Source organism: Zingiber officinale, chromosome 5A (assembly GCF_018446385.1).
Source record: "Zingiber officinale cultivar Zhangliang chromosome 5A, Zo_v1.1, whole genome shotgun sequence".
NCBI lineage: Eukaryota > Viridiplantae > Streptophyta > Magnoliopsida > Zingiberales > Zingiberaceae > Zingiber > Zingiber officinale.
Window position 1 is genome coordinate 90,444,643 of NC_055994.1, and position 26,382 is coordinate 90,471,024.

Genomic DNA, 26,382 nt, shown 5'->3' on the forward strand with positions numbered 1-26,382 from the left:
TCCTTCCCTTCTAAGACTTCTTGCTTGATCCTTTGGATACTGGGGTCACGGGTTTGTTTCTCCAATATATTGTCGAATAATATTGTTGCTAGGGTCAGGGTAGAGAGTTGCCCGGTCACATTCTCGATCCCCTGACCGGTAATGTTTCTCGGCTTCTCGATAAATTCATACTTCGGTTCGCATTTAGGATTTGATAACATATTTGCATAATGACCAATAATAGGTATCTGACTTGTGATGACCGTCGAAGCACTCGTCCCATCTTCTCTGGTGAGGGAGTGGATCCTGGCATTCGTTGTCACTGGCAGAGCTTCCAATCTTCCTTGGCTTATCTGAGGGCCTTCTAATGCAGCTTGCATCAGATGTAACTGTGGAGGAATACCTCTGTTCGGGACATTCTGTGGTTGAGGTGTCTGGATTTGAGTAGGACAGTTTTTGGCCATATGTCCTTCTAATCCACAGCTATAGCATACATTTGTGCCCATACGACATTTTCCGGGATGCTTCTTTCCGCACGTGTTGCACTGAGGAAACATGATCTGCTTGCTCGCTGGACCTCCCTGAGAGTTGTCCCATTGCTTCCTCTTGCCACTGTGGTTCCCCTTCCAACCAGTTCTGGTATTCTGCGATTTTTGTCCTCCGGGTTGGGCTTGATTCTTGCCACCGTTCATTGCCTTCAGATAGTGTTCTGTAATCAGGGCACTGCTGATTAACTCTTCAGCGGTCTGCGGTCTATTAACTCCGCTGGCCACATTCAGAGCTATCTCGGGTCGGAGCATTTTTAGCATAAGTCTGACCCTTTCTCTTTCAGTGCTGACCAATTCTGGGCATAAGCGTGCTAGGCGGTTGAATTTCTTGACAGCTTCGTTAACCGATAGATCACCTTGTCGGAACTCGGTGAACTCGTCATAGTGCTTGTTGGTCACCCGCATATGGAAAAATTCTTCGAAGAATTCAGTCTCGAAGTCCATCCATCTCATCTGATTTATTTGTCTCCTTGCTTTCACTCTGTCCCACCACATCCTGGTATCTCCGGTAAGGCAGAATGATGCGTATTTGACCTTTTCATGTTCAGGCCAATCTAGTAACTCCACTATGCTCTCCACAGTTTTGAACCATGCTTGAGCGTCCCATGGCTCACAATGTCTAGAGAAAGCTTCTGGCTTAAGTCTCTGCCACTGAATCAGATATGCCTCCTGTCGAACCACTGGAACTGGAACTACCAGTGGTACCGGTGCCGGAGGTACTGGTACAGCTGTAGGTATAATGGGTATCGCATTCAGGTTCCCTGGTGGGGTAGCAGGATTCCCTTGCAGATTCATCAATGCAGTGATCGTTTGTTACTGTTCCGTAACCTGACGATGGAGCTCGGTAACCACATGGATCAGATCAGGTGGAGGTACTGTCTCATCTGCTCTGGTATTTCGTGTTCTAACCATGCTTTATCTTCATAAATCACAACAAGCTAGTATAAGTTATCGTTATTCAAAACTAGGCTACCTTAAGATTATTGTTGTTCCTAGTCTACCATCATGTATACCTAAACTAAAAATGGGATAACTAAATAAATAAAGATAACAAGCATGCATATTATCAAACATCATAAAAAAATGGATTAAGCATAAATATCATATCAAAATAAAATTTAAGCATAAAAGTCTTACTTGGAGTGACAGGATGAAGGCTTGATGTGTGTGTAGTGGAAAGGCAGCCCTGCTCTAATACCAAACTATAACGCCCGCCCTTCCAGGTACCCCTAAGGCTACCCTAGAGGGACAGACGTCACTTAACATAGACATCATTTACTAATGCATATGGATTCATGGCAGCGGAAGACTTATATATATATATTTTTTTTGACATCTACCATATGCATCTAATTCACTTAACATGGCATGTGAAATCAAACGTACCAACATAACATGAGTAGGATATCATACTAGCTGAACATTATCATAAGCATAGGTCCAACATTGTTCACATGCATAACTTAGATAACCCAAAAGCATAAATAGATCTATCCACCAGCACTTCCACACACATCTTTATCGTCTTTCCTGCTGCTCCCCTTAACTGATCCATTCCTTGCCTTTATCTGTAGTACAAGGAAAACGTGTAGCTATAAGCCAAAGGGCTTAGTGAGCTCCTTTCCTACTCATAAATCCGAATCACAATAATACATAAAGTGACACATGAAATCAAATATATCATATCATCAAATGGTATGGAAGAACATAACATAATCGTCTCCTATCATATAAGGAACATAACATAGCATGGCATAAAATGTGTCATAGCTTGTAAGTACACATCATAACATATCATATCATATAAGCATTTCTCATGAAAATCTATCATGTCATGTGAATTCATATCATGAAACGTATCATAGAAACACCTATCAAAACATATATCATGTCAGGTGAGCATATCATACCTCCTTTTTATTTTCATGTAAGGATTTCATATCATGTGAACATGTAGATGCAAGATGTAGAATGATTTTCAAAACATGCATCATGGAATGAACGTTTGCATCATGCTTCTTGTAAAACATATCGTATACATATACTTGAACATAATATCATCAACATGAGAAGGGCCCCGGCTTGTACCACATGTAAACATAAATGCGCGCAATCCCTAGGACAGGGTAGCTAGCCCCGAACCTACTAGGGATCTAGGTCCGTTCATAGTCCGTCAACCTAGGGGCGTACTAAGGAGCCCATCCCTTAACGAGATCCGTTCATAGTCCGTCGACCCCGGGGCGCTTATGGAGCCCACCCTTGGTACAAGCCTTACAAAGTAAAATATCATGCATGTCATATCATATCATACTTGTCATAATTCTTGTCATATCATGAAGAGAGCTCTTGATCCCAACTTAAGGGAAGCATCTCTTTACCATAGCATGTAGAGTGCTCTTGATCCCAACTTAAGGGAAGCAGCTCTTTTTCATAACATGAAGAGTGCTCTTGGTCCCAACTTAAGGGAAGCAACTCTTTTTCATAACATGAAGAGTGCTCTTGGTCCCAACTTAAGGGAAGCAACTCTTTTTCATAACATGAAGAGTGCTCTTGGTCCCAACTTAAGCGAAGCAACTCTTTAGGCTTTTCCTCTTACATAAGCCATTCATACATGCATTATGAAACATAACATGGTCCTATCATAACATAAAGTATAACATGTTATTTTCAAATCATCAAACATGACATATCATCTCATGAACTTAGCATACATATCATGAACATGGCATATCATATCATGAGTCTAGCATATCATATCATTAACATGGCACATCATGTCATAAGTCTATCATATCATAAGACATAGCAATGCAACATATCATAAGGCATATTTTCATCATATCATGAAGCATGAAAGCTTAATCTACTCATATATCAAAGGCTACATATCATGAGAATACATAAGCATGTTTAGTTAGGTTTAAACTCTTTCCTAACCCAATTAATCCATCTTGGCCGAACCACATCAGTAGGTTTCCACATTATTTTATTCCATATGAAGCATAAAAACTCAAACACATAACATGCAAATTTGTTCCAAGCACATACAAGACATTATTTTTCATGAATACGCATGTTTGAGTTCAAAAACTCTAACCCTAACCCATTTATCTTAATTTGACCGAAACCTATCAGTAGGATTCTCATATCATTTTGTTCCATATGAATCATAAAACTTAACCACATAACATGCAAACTTGATCTAAGCATATACAAGGCATTATACTTCATGAATAAGCCTATTTGGGTTCAAAACTCTAAACCTAACCTATTTTTCTCAATTTGGACGAAACATATCAGTAGGGTTTCATATCATTTTATTCCATATGAAGCATAAAACTTAAACATATAACATGCAAATTTAATCTAAGTACATACAAGGCATTGTACAAGCACATACAAGTCACCATACTTCATGAATAAGACTATTTGAATTCAAAATTCTAACCCTAACTTATTTATCTCAATTTGGCCGAAACATATCAGTAGGGTTTCATATCATTTTATTCCATATGAAGCATAAAACTTAACCATATAACATGCAAACTTGATCTAAGCACATACAAGGCATTTTACTTCATGAATAAGCATGATTGAGTTCAAAATTCTAACCCTAAACCATTTATTTTGTTTAGGCCAAAACATATCAGTAGGGTCTTCATGGTTTTCATTTCATATAAAACATAAAAGCTTAGGTTATCAACATGTAAAAATTTTATACATCATGAAGGAGTACAACTACCATGATTTCTATCCAAAATTCTTAACTTAAGGCCTAAAAATCATTTTGGCCGAATCATATGGTAAGTATGTCCTTTTTTTTTCCACAACATGAATTATGAAACTAAGCCATCAACATATAAAATCCACACCTCATGGAAGCCTAAAATCAAGTATGTTCTCACAAGAAAATTTAATCTCACCCTTCTTGTGTCCTAGGCCGAAACATGGTAAGTAGGGCCTTAGTTTTCTTTTTTTTTTTTCTATCATGCCCTAAGTGACTACCCATATTTACCTTGACTGAAATTTACAAGAGAGACATCTTTAAAATTTCAAAAGAAAATGTTTACGATTAAAACCGATCGAAGCTACTTGTACTGCAGTGAGGGGATACTCACATCCTTCACTAAATTCTCTAAGGAGGGAACCTTGCTTGTGAATCCTTCCTAGAGGAGAGCTTCCTTGCTCATTGGTCTCGGCAAGAAGAGGAGAGGGAGGGAGAGTCACGGTGAAAGAGAGAGTAGGAGAGAATGAGAGCAAAATGCCAACTCATTTTTCATTTCTCCCTTTTATTCATCATGAGAGGAGGAAAAACTATATTTTTCTTCCTCCTTTCCTTTACTCTCTTCTTAATGAAAACATTGTCTAGATGCATCCCTTCTTAGAGAGCAAGAAAAGAATATTCTAGAGCATCTCTTCATTAGAGAGGAAGAAGACAATTCTAACTTCTCTTCCCAAGAGAAGAGCTTTTACCTCTTTACCTTTAACTATAGTTTCCCTTTCTTTTCAACCACAATTACTCTTGGTCTAATGGTTTTCTTATTCATGCATCTAGTGGGAGGTCTAGAGTTCAAATCCTAGACCTTATATATATATATTTTTTCTATTTTGTTTGTTTAAGTGTTCGGCTAGGAGCAAAAATTTAACTAAGGCATATTTTTATTCATGATAAAAATTATTCTAAAATTTTTGCTAAGAACCCTATGGGTGTTACACAACTGGTATTGAGCCGTTGGGATGTAACGGTCGAATTTCTACAGAGGGCAGTCGACTGATGGTTTTAGCAGTTGACTGGTAGGCGAGATTTTTCAACCCGTGGCCTATATAACCAAGGTTTGGGAGCTTGGTTATAGTTGATGAAATTAGTGGTGGTAAACCCTAATTAGTAGTCTACTAATCTCAAGAGTCATGGTTGGCGTTGTGGTGAGGTTTTCCACCCACAAGGAGCAACTTGAGATAGCCGGAGTTTGTCGGGGGCTAATCCACCGACGGATAGGGATCGCCCATCTCAAGGACACGCCGTGGAGTAGGAGCAAGCAATCTCCGAACCATGTTAAATGATCGTGTAGCTTAGTTTGATTTCTTTCTTGTCTTTAGCTTTCTTTGTATTCATATTAGTTTGTATTTTCGCTACGCAAACTAACAAGTGTAGGAAGCGAGTATTTGGGGGTATCGTCTATCCAACCCCCTTCAAGCCGGCCACCGATCCCCCATAGAAACGTCGTCCGAATCAGAGATAGAAGTTCTCACCGGGACTTGCGCTAGTAGCAAGTCACCAAGAAGATGAAGATGAAGCAAGCCCATCCAAAATGAGCATCGAGAGTATCGATGAAGGGGGAGCGACATCGGAAGAAAACAACACTCTAGGGGGAGCTTCAAATTATGGAATCGACAAGGTAAGTCAAGTATGAACTCTTCCTCCTGACAAGTTATTTCAATTCGTGAAAATATTATAGAAAAACTGCTATAAGTTAGAAAAAGAAAAGAAAGAGCTAAATTCAATCTTAGCTATATCTTGTTGATTAGAAGATTTCAATAAAATAAAAATGGAAAATGATAAATTAAGAATAGAAATATAATATTTGAAAAATCGTACATGCTGACACATTAAAAATATTACGAGATATAATGATTTAAATTGGTATTTTAAATATCATAATGGTCAAATTAGGAAAATATCCCAGAAATATATTCCCAAAAAATTTTTGATTAACCCTGTAGGAAGGAACTCATTTTGGATTCCAAAATCATACTTAGATTAATTTTTTTTTTTACTTTTAGACAGAAAGTTAAATATTTAATTTCTTTAAAAGGCTTTGTTTAGAAAGTGATTGTTGTTATAATATCTAAGAAGGCCTAGTGCTTCGCCACAACTTGAAAACTAATTATTGAAATAATTATTTAATTGACTAACTGATAAGCAAATAGTTGTTATAAGAATACTTTTTAAAAAAATTTTGTTAGAAATTATTTAAAAATTATTTTTTTCAAGAAAAATAACTTTATCCATAAATAAATTTTTCTGAATGTTATTTTAAAAAAAAAATTTATGATAATTTCAACTTTATATAAAATTATCTGACTTATATATGTTAATTGTTTTTTAAATTTATATTGATAAATCCAAACTTTAACTTTAATTTTTCTCCTAGACTTTTGTGTTAGACCTTCCAAGTAACATCTTTAAAGGTACCTCATTTTTTATGTAATCAAAAGGGGGAGTAGTAAAGATTAAGTCTAAGGGGAGGGTAGTACAATTTTTAAATTTTTGTACTTATAAATTTTTAATTCTTGTACTTTCAAAATTTGAACTATTATTATTTTATAACTGTTAAATTTATGGTTTACCCTAACTTAACTTGGGGTTTGCTCACATCAAAAGGGGAGATTGTAAGTACCCCGTGGTAGTTTTGATGTGATCAACCAAGTAAACTTAGGTTCTGTTGATATTTAACACCTGTGTCTAAGTGTGCAGAAACTTAGGAGCATAGGAAGTTGAGCGAAAGATAAACTAACGAGAAGGATAACATGGGAGAGAGTCGGCGGCCTCGGTGCATCCGAGGTACGAGATGTTGCGGAAGAGTACGCGAGCAAACGAGAAGGAGGTGCACGATGTTTTTGAGGGATGAGAAGCCGGAGCAGAAGTTTGCTCGAAGATCGAAAGTTGGGTTCGGGTGAGCACTATTTCGGATGACCAAGATCACCCAAGCGGAGCTGGAGCCAGAGCGGAAGAACATGGACCAAATAGTTAACATGATGTTAATTTGGGTCCAGGCGCCCAGAGCAAGTTTTTATCCGGAACGCGACGTGGCTCATTTCGTTGCGACGAACATAAAAGTTTATCCCCTCCCAGGCGCCTGGAACCCTTCCATGCATCCCAACAATACAACCTAGTCCCAGAAGCTAAAATATAACACTTGCAATTCATTTCTTTTTAATCTTGTTGTTTAACTGAGTGCTTCAATTGTTGTAAGAGGCTTCTCCACCTGAAGGAGATATTAATGCTCTTTCAATTTCCTTGGATTAACAACCTTCCTGGTTGTAACCAAGTAAACTCTTTCATGTTTTTTCTTTCTTTATTTAGTCTCTTATTTATTTTATACTAGTGTTAATTCTTATTAAACTGTAAAGTTCGAGGAAGGTTCATTTTTTCTTTACAGGACAATTCACCCCCTCTAGCCGGTCACCAAGGGTCCAACACTCTCATATTTGATGAGAAAGAATGAGATAATAATAATAATGTCTGAGTAAATTATGAAAGTATTCATATTTCGAAATGGAAGGTAAGTTAGGGAGAAATAACTAATAGATTTGGTACGCGAACAAATAATGGAAAAAGAGCATTAATTTGAATTTCAAGTGTATACTTATCAAAGGGGTATAATCGAGCCGAGTTAAATTAAACTTTTGAATATTTAAATTTGACTCATTTATAATTGAGCCGAGCTCGAGTTTTATTTAACAAATATATTCATGACTCACGAGCTTATTCGAACTTTTATCGAACCTAAACGAGTTTAATAAATATAAATTATAAATTTAAATATTTATTAAAAGTTAAATTATATATTTAGAGCAATTAAAATTTATAATTTTATTCTAATAAATAAATTTAATATATTTATCTATATTTTTCATAAATAAAATATAAAATCTATAAATTCAATATCAAAACTATTATTTTTTTATTTAAAAGTTAATTCATAAGCTTACTAACTCAGTTTAACAAATTCAATTCCCAAATTACCCTTCTGGCTACTGGCAACCACCTTTTTCAGTCACCATTTTCCAAGCATCCAAGGCACAAATCGAATTGAAAATTAATTTGTGGTTCGGATGCACGTCATCTCACCGTCTCACTCCCTCCATCCCTCTGCATGGTTTTATAAACACGAAAGAAATATGAACCCTGTGCTTGCCATTACTGCTCGTGTTGGTTGGCAGGATTGCAATAGACCAGTTAGGTTTTTGGGATATTGACGTAAGAGTTTCAAGAGGAGACCAAAGGACAACTGCAGTTAAGAACGTCAGCCGAGAAGGACAAACGTCTTGCAAGAGAGAAATTAGTAGAAGAGTACATTTAAAGATTTAGACATGTATGTATAGATTTATTACTGTAATTACAGTATTGTAGCAAAGGGTGGTGGAAAAAATGGTTGCTATGGTTTATTTAGGTTGTGTGGGGAATAAATATTCAACAACACCTGTAATATGATGTAATAGAATACTTAATCGATTTAAGTCTTGTTAGTTTCTGAGGTTGATAGTTAAGTTTGGCTAACCATTTTTTATTTAGGGTTAAGGGTTTAGTCAGTGGTGGTCCTAGTTTACAAGAATTGTCGACTTCAGTAGGGGCCTGAATCATCGATATCAGGCCCAACGTGGGCCTAATATCGAGATATCAGGCCCAACATGGGTCTGATATCATCTATATCAGGCCCAATGCGATCTTTGGTTAAAAGTTTGCTTTTACATCATATAGATCTTTTCCTCGCTCAACCCTTCCTATTACATCACTTGATTATGTAGTTGAAAATTGACTCAATTAGTTTGGAATTTATTTATCAGGGATGATCATATAACCGAAGAAATTCTCTCTGAGATATGGAATACACTTGATACAAATTCAAACATTGGAAATGGAGGTAATGTAGAAGTATCCAGAATAAATATTCCATCATCTTCACAGTATAGTTGTGTGCCTAACACAAATAGAAATAGAAGCAGTAATTTCACATTTGATCTAAATGAAGAAGCTAGTATTCAAGAAGAAGAAGTTCTGAATCCCTATACAATACTTGCTGATTACTTTGAGCCTACTTGGAGTGAGGAGGAAGGGTATTATAACCGAATTGGAGAGGAATTACAATGTAATACAGATGTACAAGAATTCTTAGCTGATGATATATAGAATGAACAATATGAAATATCTCCAGAGCAGTACAGTGACTTAGAGGAGGAGTTCCCAATAGCTGATGATCCATATATTCTAAATTCTCGATTGCTCCTAAGGCCAATTGAAGAGGCAACAGATGAGCATGAATTTTTTGTTGGACAGATTTTTCCTTCTCGACAAGAGTTCAAGAATGCACTTGTGAAACATGTCATGATTAAACATATAAGATATAACCCAGTTGACACTCGAAAAAATAAAGTAAAAGTCGTTTGCTTCAATCAACCATGTAAATAGACAGTAGTTGCCCGGGGGGATGTAGAGTTCATTGTTACGAAATATATAAAGGAACACCAATGTGGCACCATTAGGGAAAGTGCTGATCATCAAGCATGCTCTTCATCCTTTGTAGCTTCTTTTGTTGAAGAGCAATTTCTTGCTAATGAACAATACAAGCCAAGTATGATTATAGCAGATATAAAAGCTAGGTTTGGAGTGACCACATATCATACAGAAAAGCATATATAGCTCGAGAGAAAGCGATGAAGAAAGTCGTTGGAGATTATGACCAAGCATATAGAGATCTTCCACTATATCTGAGTGAGTTAAGAGTTAGGGATCCTGAAACATATATGGCACTACACAGGAATGGGGATAATCAGTTCCAACGCTGTTTTTGGGGTTTTGGAGCTTGTAGAAGAGTATTCAGGTCTTATCTTCGCAAATTGATTCGAATTGATGCCACACACCTAAGAGGTAAATATCCGGGTGTGTTGTTGATGGCTACATCAATTGATGCTAATGGCAATGTCCTCGTAGTAGCCTTTGGAATTGCTGAAGTTGAATGTGGGTCTGCATGGGAGTGGTTTTTGGATCATACGAAGAGATTCTTTGATGTTGATCCAGAGTCAATGAGTATAGTATCAGATAGACATCGTGGCATTATATCAGCAGTTAGAAAAGTCTACCCTACCGCCCATCATGATTTTTGTTGCCACCACATGTCTTATAATATAGTAACAGATACTGGCAGTAGGTCAGATTTAGGCTTGTTTTGGGCAGCAGCTTGAGCAAACACAACACTCCAATTTGATCTCATAATGCAGTCCATGCTTGAAAAACATCCAGATGCTCATAAGTGGCTTCAGAACATTGACGCTAAAAGATGGGCTAATGCACACTTTAGTGGTAGAAGGTACACAATGCTAACAACCAATTGTGTAGAGAGTTTAAATACTTTGTTCAAGGAGACGCGTGAACTTCCCATAAATAGGTTAATTGATAATACCAGAAGAAAGGTTTCTCAATGGTTCTTTAACCGTAGGGAGGAAGTGTCGAAATGGTATGTTGCGTTGACACCTCATGCTACTAAAGAAATGGAATCAAGGAGGGAGAAATCTAGATGATATAAAGTCCACCCCTACTCTCAATCTGAAATGGAAGTAGAGACATGGGGCGCTTCATACATTGTTGATTTGGAGAGAAAATATTGTAACAATATGGAGTTTTAAATTTCAGGGTTGCCTTGCTCACATGCAATTGCCGTCATCATTCACCGGAACATGGATACACTCCCATATTGTGAATATTATTTTCATTCACAGAATTGGAATGCGACATACATGGATCGTATTTACCCTTGTAGAAGCAAGGAATTTTGGCCTAGGGAAGTAAACAACATTATAGTTCTATGTCCCAGTAACCTTGTGCAGTCGGGTAGGCGAAAGAAGGCAAGGATCGAGTCGAAACATAATGGGAAGGTAAAAGTCAAATGCAGCAGGTGCAAACAATTAGGCCATAATCGGAGGACCTGTAGAATGTCGCCAACCCCTGGTTCTTGACTTAATTGTAAATTGGAGGAGTTGATCCATATGTTTTGTATGCAGTACATACATAGGAATGTAAGAAAAAAAAGTTTTGGAAAGGGATGTTTCTGCTATATCGTTTTATGTAGTATTTATTTTATGATACAGTGTTATTGTAGGTATGAGAAGTGTAAACCATCACCTACAAGGCAGAATTAATACTTCACACCATATCTCGATTGGGTAAAAAAACGCGATACCAGTTGTGAATATTCAGAATTATAATAGGTTTAGTATCTCTCTGCATTTCAATTTAATAGGAAGGGGTTTGTAATTTCAAAGTCATGTAAATATGTCCTGAAATTTAAATGAGGTAAAACTCAAACAAAGGATTGTAGTCATCCTTGAAAAATAAGATTGGACAGCGGTTCTCGGTTATTGAAAAAGAAAACAGGACACTGTTTCGTGCCAACTGGCACGGAGGTATAACTTCTAATCAATGGTGTATAAATTCTGTTTGACACCATATATACCATCTCCCCACCAAGACTTTCACAGGGAACTTGATTTCAGGTAAATCCAAGTAGGGGAGGGCCATTAGTGGGTTTTGGTCAAAATCCACTGATGGACCTAGACACCTCTGATTGTACTCATTTCAGTTAGAGTGGGATTATAGAATTCCAAGGACTCCATCGGTGCTAGCCAATCATGGTTTAAATCTCCATAGGTGTGGTGACAAGTGTTGGGGAAAAAAATCAGGCACCGTTGGGCCTGATATGCTTGAATATCAGGCCTAACGTGGGCTTGATATGAGAGCATATCAGGCCCAACGTGGGCCTGATATGAGAGCATATCAGGCCCAACGTAAGCCTGGTATGGTATCCTTTCTTAAAAATTGATATTATCTCCCCCTTTCTATGAACTCAAAATGTGCTACCATGCTCCTTATCAAAAAATAAAAAAAATAAAATTAGAAGGTGCTATCATAGGGTTTAAGTTTATAGCATGGTCATGGCCATAAGTGGAATATGTGCCAAGTGGCACGGAGTCATACCTTCTAATCCATGGGGTATAAATTCTGTTTGACATCATATATACAATCTCCCCACCAAGACCTTCACAGGGGACTTGATTTCATGTAATTCCAAGTAGGGGAGGGTCATCAGTGGGTTTTGGTAAAAACCCACTTATGGACCTAGACACTTTTGATTGTACCCATTTCAGTCGGAGTGAGATTCTAGAATTCCAAGGATTCCATCGGTGCTAGAAAATCAAGGTTTAAAGCTCCATAGGTGTGGTGGCAAGTGATGGGAAAAAAAATCAGGCACCGTTGGGCCTGATATGCTTGAATATCAGGCCCAACGTGGGCCTGGTATGGTATCCTTTCTTAAAAGTTGACATTATCTCCCTATTTCTATAAATTCAAAATGTGCTACCATGATCCTTATCAAAAAATCAAAAAAAAAAAAAATTAGAAGATGCTACCATAGGGTTTAAGTCTATAGCATGGCCATGGTCATAAGTGGAATATGTGTCAACTGGCACGAAGGCATAACTTCTAATCCATGGGGTATAAATTCTGTTTGACACCATATATTCCATCTCCCCACCAAGACCTTCACAGGAGACTTGATTTCAGGTAAATCCAAGTAGGGGAGGGCCATCAGTGAGTTTTGGTCAAAACTCACTTATGGACCTAGACACCTCTGATTGCACCCATTTCAGTTGGAGTGGAATTCTGGAATTCCAAGGACTCCATTGGTGCTAGCAAATCAAGGTTTAAAGCTCCATAGGTGTGGTGGCAAGTGATGGAAAAAAAAAAATCAGGCACCGTTGGGCCTGATATACTTGAATATCAAGCCCAACGTGGGCCTGATATGAGAGCATATCAGGCCCAATGTGGGTCTGGTATGGTATCCTTTCTTAAAAATTGATCTATCTTCCCCTTTCTATAAACTCAAAATGTGCTACCATTCTCCTTATCAAAAAATCAAAAAAAAAAAAATTAGAAGGTGCTACCATAGGGTTTAAGTCTATAGCATGGCCATGGCCATAAGTGGAATATGTGCCAACTGGCACGGAGGCATAACTTCTATTCCATGTGGTATAAATTCTATTTGACACTATATATACCATCTCCCCACCAAGATCTTCACAGGGATCTTGATTTCATGTAATTCCAAGTAGGGGAGGGTCATCAGTGGGGTTTGGTCAAAACCCACGGATGGACCTAGACACCTCTGATTGTGCCCATTTCAGTTGGAGTGGGATTCTGGAACTCCAAGGACTTCATCGGTGCTAGCAAATCAAGGTTTAAAGCTCCATAGGTGTGGTGACAAGTGATGGATTCTGGACTCCATCAGTAGCTAGGTTCGCAATGGCAACAAAAGAAGCGTCGACAAGTGTGAGTGCTGATCGACCAAAATATTCAAGTTATATCAACAGAAGAAGAACTAAAAAAATGAACTGGAAAAGTACCATTTGTCACTTCAGAAAATTTATCTCTTCTGTTTACCCGACTGCAAAACAAGAACAGAAGATTCGAGGCACACCTTTTTCATGGATCCTCGACCTCCTGATAGTTCTTTTGTAAGAGCTCAGGTACAAAATATGTTTGATAATTGGGATCATGAGGAAAAAAAACTTTATCTTTCATGGGAAGAAGCTCAAATTTACAAAGGTAGATGTGAGACTGATTCTTGGCCTACCCGACAATGGAGAGATAGTTCGTCTCGATTTAAATGAGGCTTTCAGGTCACTGTACATGGAGTTTTTCCGAGATTCGGATTGTTCTGCCAAACATTTGGAGAAACTGATTAGGAAATCGAGATCAAATGACAAGCTGTACTGTCAGATGTATATCCTGTATTTTTTTGCAACTGTTCTGTTTTGTGGTAGTAGAGTGTTCTCAGAATACCTGTGCTCTCCCTAATTGACTATGTAGATGGTTTTGACAACTTAGCTAGGTTTAACTGGTGCAATGTAGTATACAGTTTCATGGCTCAACAATTAGACTCCATTGGCTTAGAGCTTACATTAAGACCAAAACCACAGGTTGCTGATGCAACGCCCAAAGCCCCCTTGCTCAAGGGATTTCCAAATATTTTGGCTGTAAGTCCGATTACATATATATCACGATATTTGTAAAGATTATGAATTATTTTTATAATCATATTATAGGTATGAGTGTGTGAGCACATCAGGATTATTGATCCAGACCATCTAGAAAAATTGCCAAGAATACTACGGTGGAGGTGGCCTAACTATCATGTTGACACAGTAAAAAAAATGATAGACCGTGTAACTGCAGATAAAATTTTAGTAGATTTAATTTCGGCAGAATCAGAGTTGGATTTATTACCAAACCGGGCTCAGCCAACTGAGTCTCTTGAGTTGGTTGCCCAAGGATCTTTACAGCAAGCCGAAGAAGATCTACTGCAGTGTGACAATACGGTAGATTGTATTTTGTGCAAGGAAAAGGGAGAAAAAATTGAAAGTTTAAAGCAAGAATTACATAAAGCTACTAAGAGTTTGGAGGAAGCTAATAAAAACCTGGCAACGATGATAGAAGAAATACGTAAGTTGTTATTTTATAATCCTTAATGACATAGTAGTATTTTAATTATCTCAACAAGCGAAGACATATTTTAAAAAGAGTAAAGATGGTGTGATAGCCAATGCATTGTTGAAGCTCAGTCAGTTAAGGTAACGTAGTTGCCAACCTAAATACTTAACCACATGTCAATGAAGGATTATTATTGGAGTTTAATGATATTTATTATACTTTTAATTTATTAAATACCATTGACTGTATCCTTGTGTGTAGGGAGACGGTGCAACCAATATGGACAAATGATAATTTCTCTTTAGATATGTAATCTTTTTTGACAATATTTGATTGGACGCAATACACCAATGGGGATTGCATAAATATTTATTGGAATATTCTTGCTAATGAAACCAAAAACTCTAACTCGCCGTACCACCCATCCATATTTTGTGGGGTTGGATTCCGAGTATGACCCTTATCTCATTGTAAATTGTTTATAATATATATTGGATGTAGTCACCTAAATAGCTCTATTATTTGCATTGGACTTGTTTGGAATGATGCACGTGGATGCATTGAAACAAACTGCAAAAACTGATGAGGATAAGGACATTAGATATATTTTCTATCCTCTAAATAACCAAGATGATCATTGGCATCTAATGGTCATGGACTTGGAGGAAGGTCAAATAATTCATTATAACTCTCTTGGCACCACAGAAAATTACACTGATGTTTTTAATCAAACCGTAAGTAACAAATTTCTTATATCCAATAATCATTGTTTATGTATTAATTACTATGGTTTGATATTTGTAGGTGTTGTTTTTTAAGGAGCTAAACTGGTCATACTATCACTTATTGCATAAAGGTTTAGCACCTTTCTCCGGGAGAGAGTATAAAACGATTCAAGTTAATGGCCCCACACAAAGTAAATCGTAAGTATTTGTGTATATTCCATAATAATTGGATTTGGCTTTTTTATGATGGATTGTGCTTTTGTTTTGTAGGTTGGATTATGCTTTTTTTTATAATGCGCTATGCAGAGAGTTTGATATTCCAGAGATCTGTAGACTTTGTACAAGCTGATATGAGAGCTTATAGATTTAGACTTGGACATAAAATCATGTCTGAAAAAAACTTTAAACTGTAGATACTGAACAATTGTAATATAATATTCTTGTGTTTGTGTAAATTAAAATTATGGTGAATCAATTTATTTTATTTTAATTTCTTTTTTGATAAGGAGCATGGTAGCACATTTTGAGTTTATAGAAAGGGGGAGATAGTATCAATTTTTAAGAAAGGATACCATACCAGGCCCACGTTAGGCTTGATATACTCTCATATCAGGCCCACGTTGGGCTTGATATGCTCTTATATTAGGCCCACGTTGGGCCTGATATGCCAGCATATCAGGCCCAACGGTGCCTGATTTTTTTTCCATCACTTGCCACCACACCTATGGAGCTTTAAACCTTTATTTTCTAGCACCGATGGAGTCCTTGGAATTCCAGAATCCTACTCCAACTGAAATGGATACAATAAGAGGTGTCTAGGTCCATAAGTGGGTTTTGACCAAAACCTACTAATGACCCTCCCCTACTTGGAATTACATGAAATCAAGTCCCCTGTGAAAGTCTTGGTGGGGAGATGGTATATACGGTGTCAAACATAATTTATACACCATGGATTAGAAGGTATGGCTCTGTGCCAGTTGGCACATATTCCACTTATGGCCATGGCCATGCTATAGACTTAAACCCTATTGTAGCACCTTCTAATTTTTTTTTTTTTTGATAAGGAGTATGGTAACACATTTTGAGTTTATAGAAAGGGGGAGATAGTATCAATTTTTAAGAAAGGATACCATACTAGGCCCACGTTGGGCTTGATATGCTCTTATATCAGGCCCACGTTGGGCTTGATATTCTCTCATATCAGCCCCACGTTGGGCCTGATATTCAAGCATATCAAGCCCAATGGTGCCTGATTTTTTTTTCCATCACTTGCCACCACACTTATGGAGCTTTAAACCTTGATTTGCTAGCACCGATGGAGTCCTTGGAATTCCAGAATCCCACTCCAACTAAAATGGGTACAATCAAAAGTGTCTAGGTCCATCAGTGGGTTTTGACCAAAACCCACTGATGGCCCTCCCCTACTTGGATTTACTTGAAATCAAGTCCCTTGTAAAGGTCTTGGTGGGAAGATGGTATATATGGTGTCAAACAGAATTTATACATCATGGATTAGAAGATATGGTTCTGTGCCACTTGGCACATATTCCAGTTATGGTCATGGCCATGCTATAGACTTAAACCCTATGGTAGCACCTTCTAATTTTATTTTTTTGAATTTTTGATAAGGAACATGGTAGCACATTTTGAGTTTATAGAAAGGGGGAGATAGTATCAATTTTTAAAAAAGGATACCATACCAGGCCCACATTTGACCTGATATGCTCTCATATCAGGCCCACGTTGGGCTTGATATTCAAGCATATCAGGCCTAATGGTGCCTGATTTTTTTTATCACTTGCCACCACACCTATGAATGGAGCTTTAAACCTTGATTTGCTAGCACTGATGGAGTCCTTGGAATTCCAGAATCTCACTCCAACTGAAATGAGTACAATCAGAGGTGTCTAGATCGATCAGTGGATTTTGACCAAAACCCACTGATGGCCCTCCCCTACTTGGAATTTCATGAAATCAAATCCCCTATAAAGGTCTTGGTGGGGAGATGGTGTATATGGTGTCAAACAGAATTTATACATCATAGATTAGAAGTTATGGCTCCGTGCCAGTTGGCACATATTCCACTTATGGCCATGACCATACTATAGACTTAAACCCTATGGTAGCACCTTCTAATTTTATTTTTATGATTTTTTTGATAAGGAGCATGGTAGCACATTTTGAGTTTATAGAAAGGGGGAGATGGTCTCAATTTTTAAGAAAGGATACCATACCAGACCCACGTTGGGCCTGATATGCTCTCATATCAGGCCCACGTTAGGCCTGATATGCAAGCATATCAGGCCCAACGGTGCCTGATTTTTTTTTCATCTCAATTTTTAAGAAAGGATACCATACCAGACCCACGTTGGGCCTGATATGCTCTCATATCAGGCCCACGTTAGGCCTGATATGCAAGCATATCAGGCCCAACGGGCTTGCATATCAGGCCCAACGGTGCCTAATTTTTTTCCATCACTTGCCACCACACCTATGGAGATTTAAACCATGATTGGCTAGCACCGATGGTTCCTTGGAATTCCAGAATCCCACTCGAACTGAATGGGTACAATCAGAGGTGTCTAGGTCCATCAATGGATCCATCATTTGGAACACCATATGTTTCTTGTAGTTTCAGGACTAAGAACCAATTTTTTTTCTCGTAACTTAGTTACTTTGGTGTTCCATAATTACATGCCTAATTCAAATTTCAAAGCCTACCTTGTGCTCTTGAAATCGAGTGTTGGTCCAAGCCTATTTGATTTTCTAAACAATCCCAACCGTTACAATGTTTTTAGTTTTGACAAGATAGATATGGTGTGCAGTACAACTTATATACATTATCTCTCTTTTCACTGATAAGCACTAGCATCGCAATTTGGATGTCACAGGATATTGTGACTTATATTTGACTAATCACTATACAATATAATTAATATTCCAGTGGTAGTTTATACTCTACTCATATAATACATAACACTATATTAAACAACAAAGACTACATACAAACATATAAAACTATCTACACTACGTAACTTCATTTACATTCTCTACAAGTTTTTGCCTTACAAGATTATAGATATTTAATTCAATGTTTTAAAAAATTTATCCCTCAAAATTAATACCATTACATCAATTCTAATCTTTTTCATGTCTCCTTGTGTGAAGTCCATCTTCATATTGTATAGGAGACATCGAATGTATTGCATCACAAAGAAGCCACAGTCAACGCTGTAAATAACAACACCATTTTAATGGTCAAGATTTGTTATCAATATGTTCTATTCACACTCTGTGCTCGACTTACCTGGCTTGTTGTTGTGGATATTCTATTGTGCGAGACACTCATTTATCGAACGGATAATGCCTTTCAAATTTTGAATCAATAACAGCAATGTGGTCACGACTATAGAGTTTAAAATCTAATACCTGTAAGATTGAACAGGAAATTTACATTTTCCATCAACTAGCATTTATATTAGAATACAAACATACACATGAATATTGGATGTTCACCGCTGCTTCAAATTCATATTTGTATTTACTTCCACTTGCTAGAGAATTGTACTGATTGAACATCATTGATTTGGTGTCCACCATCAGCAAGTGGAAGTGTGCATTATCACTACACAAAGGTACAAAAATATACCTAACCTCTTCATCTCCTCTATCTGTCTTTATCAGGTGCTGGAAGGCAAACTTACTCGATGATTTCATTAATGACTACAAATATGCAAAAGTCATACATACATAACCAAGTAATAAAATGGATTCTAATTTTTACTAGAGAATTCCTTACTGTGAAGAATGTTGAACAATATATAAACTTGTTGTATGTCCTTCCAAACGCGATTGCCCCCTTAAATAGAATTTTACAATACGTGTCGATTACGCCCCCTCTTGTTAACATTTCTCCATTCACACCAGATAACAGGGAATACACATTTAAACAAAAGGGTGGTTCCTCCCAAACTAAATCATTTGTAACCCTACATATTAAACAAATCAATGATTATTTTTACAAAATTAATTTTGAGAACCGTACATCAACTATGTAATTAGAGAAGCATATAATTGTCTTGACTAATCAACTATGTAATTCACATACTTTAGTTTCTCCAACGCTTTTAACAAGTACGCACCTCTTGGTCTTGTTTTGTTTTTCTTGGAAGTCTTAAATTGCTTCTTCACATACTATGCGCATAAACATAAAAGCCATTTAGATAATCTATTAAATCTAACCAATTAAAATTAAATTTGCAGATATCATCTTACAGTAATGGCTTGTTTCCTCATTTTGCCATATTTGACAAACATATCTGCATCCTTCTCTGCCTCTTCATCAGATTTGTCTTCCATCAATTCTACAATATCTCTTTCTTCTTTCATTTCATCCACATCAATTTTTCCTTTCCCCTTCCCCACAACATCAGATTCTTTTACAACTTTTTTTCCCTTCTCCTTGACTTGAAACTTTCTCCGCAGGCTCACTTACATGTATATTTCTACGCTGCCTCTTAGGTAAAGTTTTAAGCTACAATGGACTATCAATTGGAGTATCCCTATAATCATAGCGACTTCTGTCACGTCCTCTCCTCCTTCTTCTTGTTGTAACACCTACAGGTTCAAATTGAGGATCGTCCACAGGCTCGCTATATTGAGATTCCATGCATTTATTTTCAACTTTTTAAGTAATTCTTTCATCCTTTCATTCAATTGCATGTTCTCCCTTGTAAGCTCTTTAGTTCTGTTAGCTTGAATAATGCAATTACAACACCCCTTAATAATTTGACTTCCTTCAGTGACTTCAATTTGTGATGTCTCCATTGCATGTGGACTGTCATCAAAGCCAACAAGGTTCTCAAACAATGAATTTTCATATTGGGTAGGGATTAGGTCTATGACAACCTGTAAGAATATTAAAACACATGTTAAAACAAGAGTTCTTAACCAAACTATAGTTAAAGTATTCAAAATTTACCTCTTCAGATGAGACTTCATCAAACAATTCCCTCACCTTACTAATATGTGAAGGAATATTCCTCCACTTATTTATTCTTGCTCCTTTTATTTTGTATGATTTTTGGATTGAAACATGCTCCAAAAACCATGCCTGATTCACCATCACAAGTGTTAACTATTGATAAATGTCCGTAAAATATTAATAAATTTCACATAAATTATAAACTTACTGGCAAAAGACCAGCAAACCCCTTTAGGTAAGGGAGGTTAGTGTTATAATATTTTGTCGCAGTTGATAAAAATATGTCCCCAATCTTAGGTAATTGTGGAGCCATAAATTCATGGATAACTTCAACCCAGTTGAATCTAGCAAGATTCTCAAAATCATCTACTATATCTATGAGACATAAAGGGACCTTATATGTACTAGAAGAAAATAAAACACAAACAAATATATACAAAATATAGAATTTGCAAAATAATAAAACATCATCTTCTCCTTCAACGCGATTGCCATAAAATTTAAGTAACTTTTCAATTCTTGATCTAGTAGCTTCTTTTTTGCTTGAGAAGTATATTAGAAAGAGGTCACCCGATACTTTAGTAGAATTCATTGGAATTGAAGCTCCTCGGTCTGCAATACCAAGCAGCAATGAAACGTCTCTTCTTGTGAAGCCAACCGGAACCCATGACCAAGTTAAATGATTATTTGACTTCTACGAACAAATACAAAAGTATTAGGAACACCGTGGACATGATACGATGTCATATCAAGCACACGTTAGGCCTGCTATTGTATCGTATCAGGCCCATGTTGGGTCTGATATGACATCGTATCATGCCCAATGTTGGCCCTGATGTGATATCGTATCAGTCCCACGTTTAGCAAAAGATTTAATTTTATCATACAACTACTTTGTGATTAAAATACAAAATTATATATTGTAACTGAGAATCTAAAGGTTTGACTACTTGAATTCCAATTTTAAAATATATTGACCAAAATCTCACGGATGTGCTGCATATCTTGTATGTCCAAAAAAATATTAAAGGGTGACTGTTTTATCAGCGCTATTGTCGGTCATGTAAAATAACAGACCCTTGATGCGTTCCTTTCTTCGTGGATGTTTGAAAAAATCTTTTAAAGTGACCTAGGACACTGTTCCAATGCAGTTTCTGTCCAACACCAACTGAACCCTACAGTTTATACAAATTAAAAAATTTTAATCATACTCGTTCAGCTTCTCAAAATCACAGAGTTTGTAACTTTATACCTTTACAGCTAATTGATGTGGAGAGGATGATGATACACCCGATCGACTTCTTTGCGTCATTATGAGACGAGATGATTCACCTAAACCCTAGAACCCTTCCCTGGTTCCTTGCGAACAGTCCTATTTTTAAGCACTGAAATGCTTGATGTCGTTGCTTGAGAAAGACTCGACGTCACGCACTAACCTAGGGTTTCACAAGAGGGAAGATTTCTCCACAGAATTGGAGTTGCACTCAAAGTGTTACGAACAACACTGAGTCATGCACGATTTGAAGGGAGGTAGAAAAATGATAGAAATTATTTTTTAAAAATCAAAGTCAAAAAGTGGTTCGGATGATTGGGAAATGACGGCTAAACATAGGAGATTGACGGGAGGGATATATTGGATATTACACATCATTTATATGTATCTTTTGATAAATATAAAATTATGATGTACCTTCTGATAAATATATTATACAAGGTATGTAAATTACTGAAAAGTAAATCATGTTGATATTAAATTCAAGTATGAACGACATTGTAAATGCTCTAATAGATATAGTTTATAAATGTTAGTTATTGACGCATTGTAAAAGAATTTTGTCCACTTTCAAGACTAACGTATTTAAAAATTGGCGAGATAAATACGGACAAAAAACACGTCCTCATATAGCCACCTTTCCAACTCACATCGCCCCACGGGGTTATCTCGGCTGGTAAAGATGTGGAAGTTTGCCACTGAGAACATGGGTTCGAGTCCGCAGGGCAACGGGGATTTATTCCCTATCCCTGTGCAAAAAGTCTCGGCCCACTGCGTACTTGCCACCGAGCTACCGTGATTTACCTCCCTCGTGATGACCCTGGGCAGGGTACGGCGGGGGCACTGAGGGCGAGGGTTTCGCCTTTTGCCACCTTTCCAACTCACATCATCATTAAATTTTTTAAAATTATCTATTAAAAAAAACTTATCGCCGTCGTATATTAACCTTCCCAACTCGCATTGTCCTTGAATAAAATAATACCAAATCCAACAAAAATCCAATCAACATCTGTATAAACAAATCTACACCGTCTGTTCATTCCCATCTTCTCCTTTCAAAACTCCGCGACCAGGGATCCTATCCAGGTTCTATTTTAAGAGCCGCATGTATATATCAGCGGGATTAGTGGTCTAACTCTAATACGTAACTTTGTATCACTTGGACCGAATCCTCCGCTTTGCCTTCCCATCTCTGGTCTCTCTGTTTCCGCTCCTACTCCGCACAAAACCCTAGCAGCCATGGCGGACGACGGTTTCCCGGCTGCACGCCTCTTCAGTCAGGGCGTATCGTACACCTACGACGACGTTATTGTTCTTCCCGGCTATATCGACTTCCCCGCCGATGCCGTCGACTTGTCCACCCGTCTCTCCCGCCGCATCCCCCTCGCCATTCCGTGCGTCGCCTCTCCCATGGACACGGTATCCGAGTCCTCTATGGCCGTCGCCATGGCTGCCCTCGGCGGCGCCGCCATCGTCCACTGCAACGACGCCCCTTCCCGACAGGCCGCCATCATCCGCTCCGCAAAGGCCCGACGCATCCCCTTCGTCACCGACCCCGTCTTTCTCTCCCCCTCGGATTCCGTTCCCGACTTCGGGTCCGCGGCCTATGCCCTAGTTACCGAGTCGGGCGGATCCAAGTCGAAGGTTGTCGGCGTCGTCGCGAGGTCCGATTGGGAGTCTCTATCTGACAAAAACTCCTTAATAGTCCGCGAGTACATGCGTCCGGCACCGGCGTCCGTTCCCGCGTGCTATGACTTCGAAAAGGTGGCGTCTTTCCTCGCCGGCGGGGGATTGGAGTGCACGCCGCTGGTGGACGAAGAGGGAGAGATTGTGGATCTGGTCACCAAGGAAGATGTCGAGAGGATCCGGGAATTTCCGAGATTAGGAGTGCCATCTCTGGGCCCGGATGGGAGGTTCCTCGTTGGCGCATCTATAGGAACTCGGGAATCGGACAAGGAGAGACTCGATCATCTCATGAAGGCCGGGACGAACGTGGTGGTGGTGGATAGCTCACAAGGGAACTCAATATACCAGTTAGAAATGATCAAGTATGCGAAGAATATGCACCCTGATTTGGATGTGATCGGTGGGAATGTCGTCACGATCGCGCAGGCTCAGAATCTGATCATGGCCGGAGCTGATGGATTGAGGGTGGGAATGGGATCAGGATCCATATGTACTACTCAGGAGGTCTGTGCTGTCGGCAGAGGACAGGTATCGTCGTCTCTCGTCTTCATTTTGTATGGCAATTGTCTCGGAGAATGTTAACGAGGAACAAGTAGATGTTAATAAATTTGTGAACACAATAATTCGGATCGTTGTGATGGCAAAAGCATTATTTTCAATGATGCTCAACTAAAAGCTGTATTTGTTTTGACTTCAACAGGCAACCGCAGTGTACAAAGTTTCATCTTTTGCAAAGGACCATGATGTGCCAGTTATTGCTGATGGTGGGATTTCAAATTCTGGTCATATTGTGAAAGCTTTGACACTAGGAGCTTCCACTGCTATGATGGGTAGTTTTCTTGCTGGAAGCACTGAGGCTCCTGGGGTTTTTGTGGATCTGGTATGCTTTATTAAGATGGTGTTTTTTTTTTTTTTTTTTGCTTATCTTGCTTGTCATTGCAACTCTTTGCCATGGCTACTATGTTGGATAGCCAAAGTAAGTTTATTCATCCATTGATGTCATTACCAACCATGTGCCAGGACAATATTCCTGGTGCCCATAATCAAGTATTGAATATGTTTTTGGTTTTTACTCAACTAAATTTTTCAGCATCTTTCTCTTCTCCTTGGATACCATGTTTTGTCTCTTTAGATATTATACCTCCGATAGTAACATGACTATGATATTCCTATTCGAAGTTTACTCATTTAGTGAACGTTGTCATTCATGTGCCTGGAAGTATTCCTGGTGCCCACAACCACGTTCTGGAGGTGTTCTTGGTCATTAGTCTTTTACTGTTACAGCTTTTTACTCTTGCCCTCCGGGTCATGTCTTGTCTCTTCAGATTCTATGCGCCAGAGTGTAATGCATATGATACTCCTGTTCATGTTAGACATGTAGTACGGTCCACCAATTCATAATGAGCTGACATATTATTAAGGCAGTTTTTAACCGTAAATTTAGGTTTGGGGAAATTTATGAAATGTATGCTTGTGGTCTCTTCAGGGAAGGATTTCATGCAAGTCATTTAACCAAAAACAACAAAGAGCTCTTCGTTTGTAGCTCTAACATCACTGTGTAGCTTAATAGTCCAACATCTTGATGGATTTTTCTCTCCTCTGATGACCAACACGAGGAATTCAGATCACTTTTTGACATTTTTTTACATCATTCTAGATACTTGTCTGGAAAGATTGTGTTGGGCATTCACATTTTGATCTACCTGAGTAAAAAATAATAAAAAAAAAGGTGAAACGGAGAAAAGGGATTGGTGTGAACATTCATTTTTGGACCTCAGATTTGACCAAATAATGTAGAACATATTGTTGAGCCACATGACATTTACTAGCAGGCAACATGGTAAACCAAACACTACAAATTTCATCAGGATGGGAATCAGAAATATTAGCCGAATTTTAATCTTCTTCAGTACGTTTTAGGTTCCTAGGAGAAAAAGGTGATGAGCATTCTTGAGTTTTAGGAAGTAGTAACTAACTTACCTCATAACAAATTGTTATAATCGTTGTTGAGCTACTAGATTTGAATGAACTTTGTAGCTAATTGGATTCTACCTCACGTTTGCTTGACCAGAATGGCCACCGGGTCAAGAAATATAGGGGAATGGGTTCTCTTGAAGCCATGACAAAGGGAAGTGACGCAAGGTACTTGGGTGACACACTAAAGCTTAAAGTTGCTCAGGGAGTTGTTGGTGCTGTTGCTGACAAAGGCTCCGTATTGAAGTTTATTCCCTATACGATGCAAGCTGTGAAGCAAGGTTTTCAGGATCTCGGTGCATCCTCTTTGCAATCAGCTCATGATCTGTTGCGTTCAGAGGTTTTGAGATTGGAGGTACGCTGATTTTGGATCCCAAATCTCTCTCTGTCTCTCTGCTCGTCATGAAGTCAGTAAAAAACTTGTTTTTTTCCTCACAACTAGTTATGACCCTTTGAAAAAGTTGAGAGATCATGACAAAATAGGAATCTTTTGTTTGCAATGAGCTCAAAATCTTAATCTTCAGAGAGACATACTAAACATTTTTAACAAGCACTCTTTTGTCTATATGCACAAACATCATGAATGGTGACTATGAGTGCACAATTGAATTCTAGAACTTGGCAGTAGATCTGTTTATTTTTCATAATTATCTTGTTCAATGCGTATTTAAGTTAAAGCCAAGTTTGTGGATTTCTTGTTCTCCAGGTTCGAACAGGAGCAGCACAGGTAGAGGGAGGCATTCATGGATTGGTTTCATACGAGAAGAAATTCTTTTAAGAACGTGTGAGAGTTTCTTAGACATTTAGTGATGTAATTCTGAGGCGGATTACACTGTCATCTTCCACTCGAGTGTTGCTCTTCTATCTTCTTTTGAATTATGATTGTACTTGGAATACAGATAATTTAATGCTATTTGCAACAACTGGCGCTGATTGAGTTCATTACCTGA

General features: G+C 38.0%; 1 protein-coding gene across 1 annotated transcript; it reads left to right on the forward strand.

The window, feature by feature from the left end:
* Positions 1–1,142: 1,142 nt before the first annotated feature.
* On the forward strand, positions 1,143–26,374 carry LOC121979786 (inosine-5'-monophosphate dehydrogenase-like). Its single transcript, XM_042531781.1, has 5 exons — positions 1,143–1,399; positions 22,891–23,986; positions 24,159–24,338; positions 25,530–25,787; positions 26,139–26,374. The coding sequence occupies exons 1-5, from the start codon at positions 1,143–1,145 to the stop codon at positions 26,208–26,210; spliced, it is 1,863 nt and encodes a 620-aa protein (XP_042387715.1). The 3' UTR covers positions 26,211–26,374.
* Positions 26,375–26,382: the final 8 nt, after the last annotated feature.

Bases quoted from the DNA above. Each gene is read 5' to 3' on its own strand.
- LOC121979786 (XM_042531781.1), top strand. From the start codon at position 1,143: ATGTCTAGAGAAAGCTTCTGGCTTAAGTCTCTGCCACTGAATCAGATA. The intron at 1,400-22,890 runs GTACTGTCTCAT...TGTATATATCAG, and splicing joins ATGGATCAGATCAGGTGGAG to CGGGATTAGTGGTCTAACTC. The intron at 23,987-24,158 runs GTATCGTCGTCT...TGACTTCAACAG, and splicing joins GTGCTGTCGGCAGAGGACAG to GCAACCGCAGTGTACAAAGT.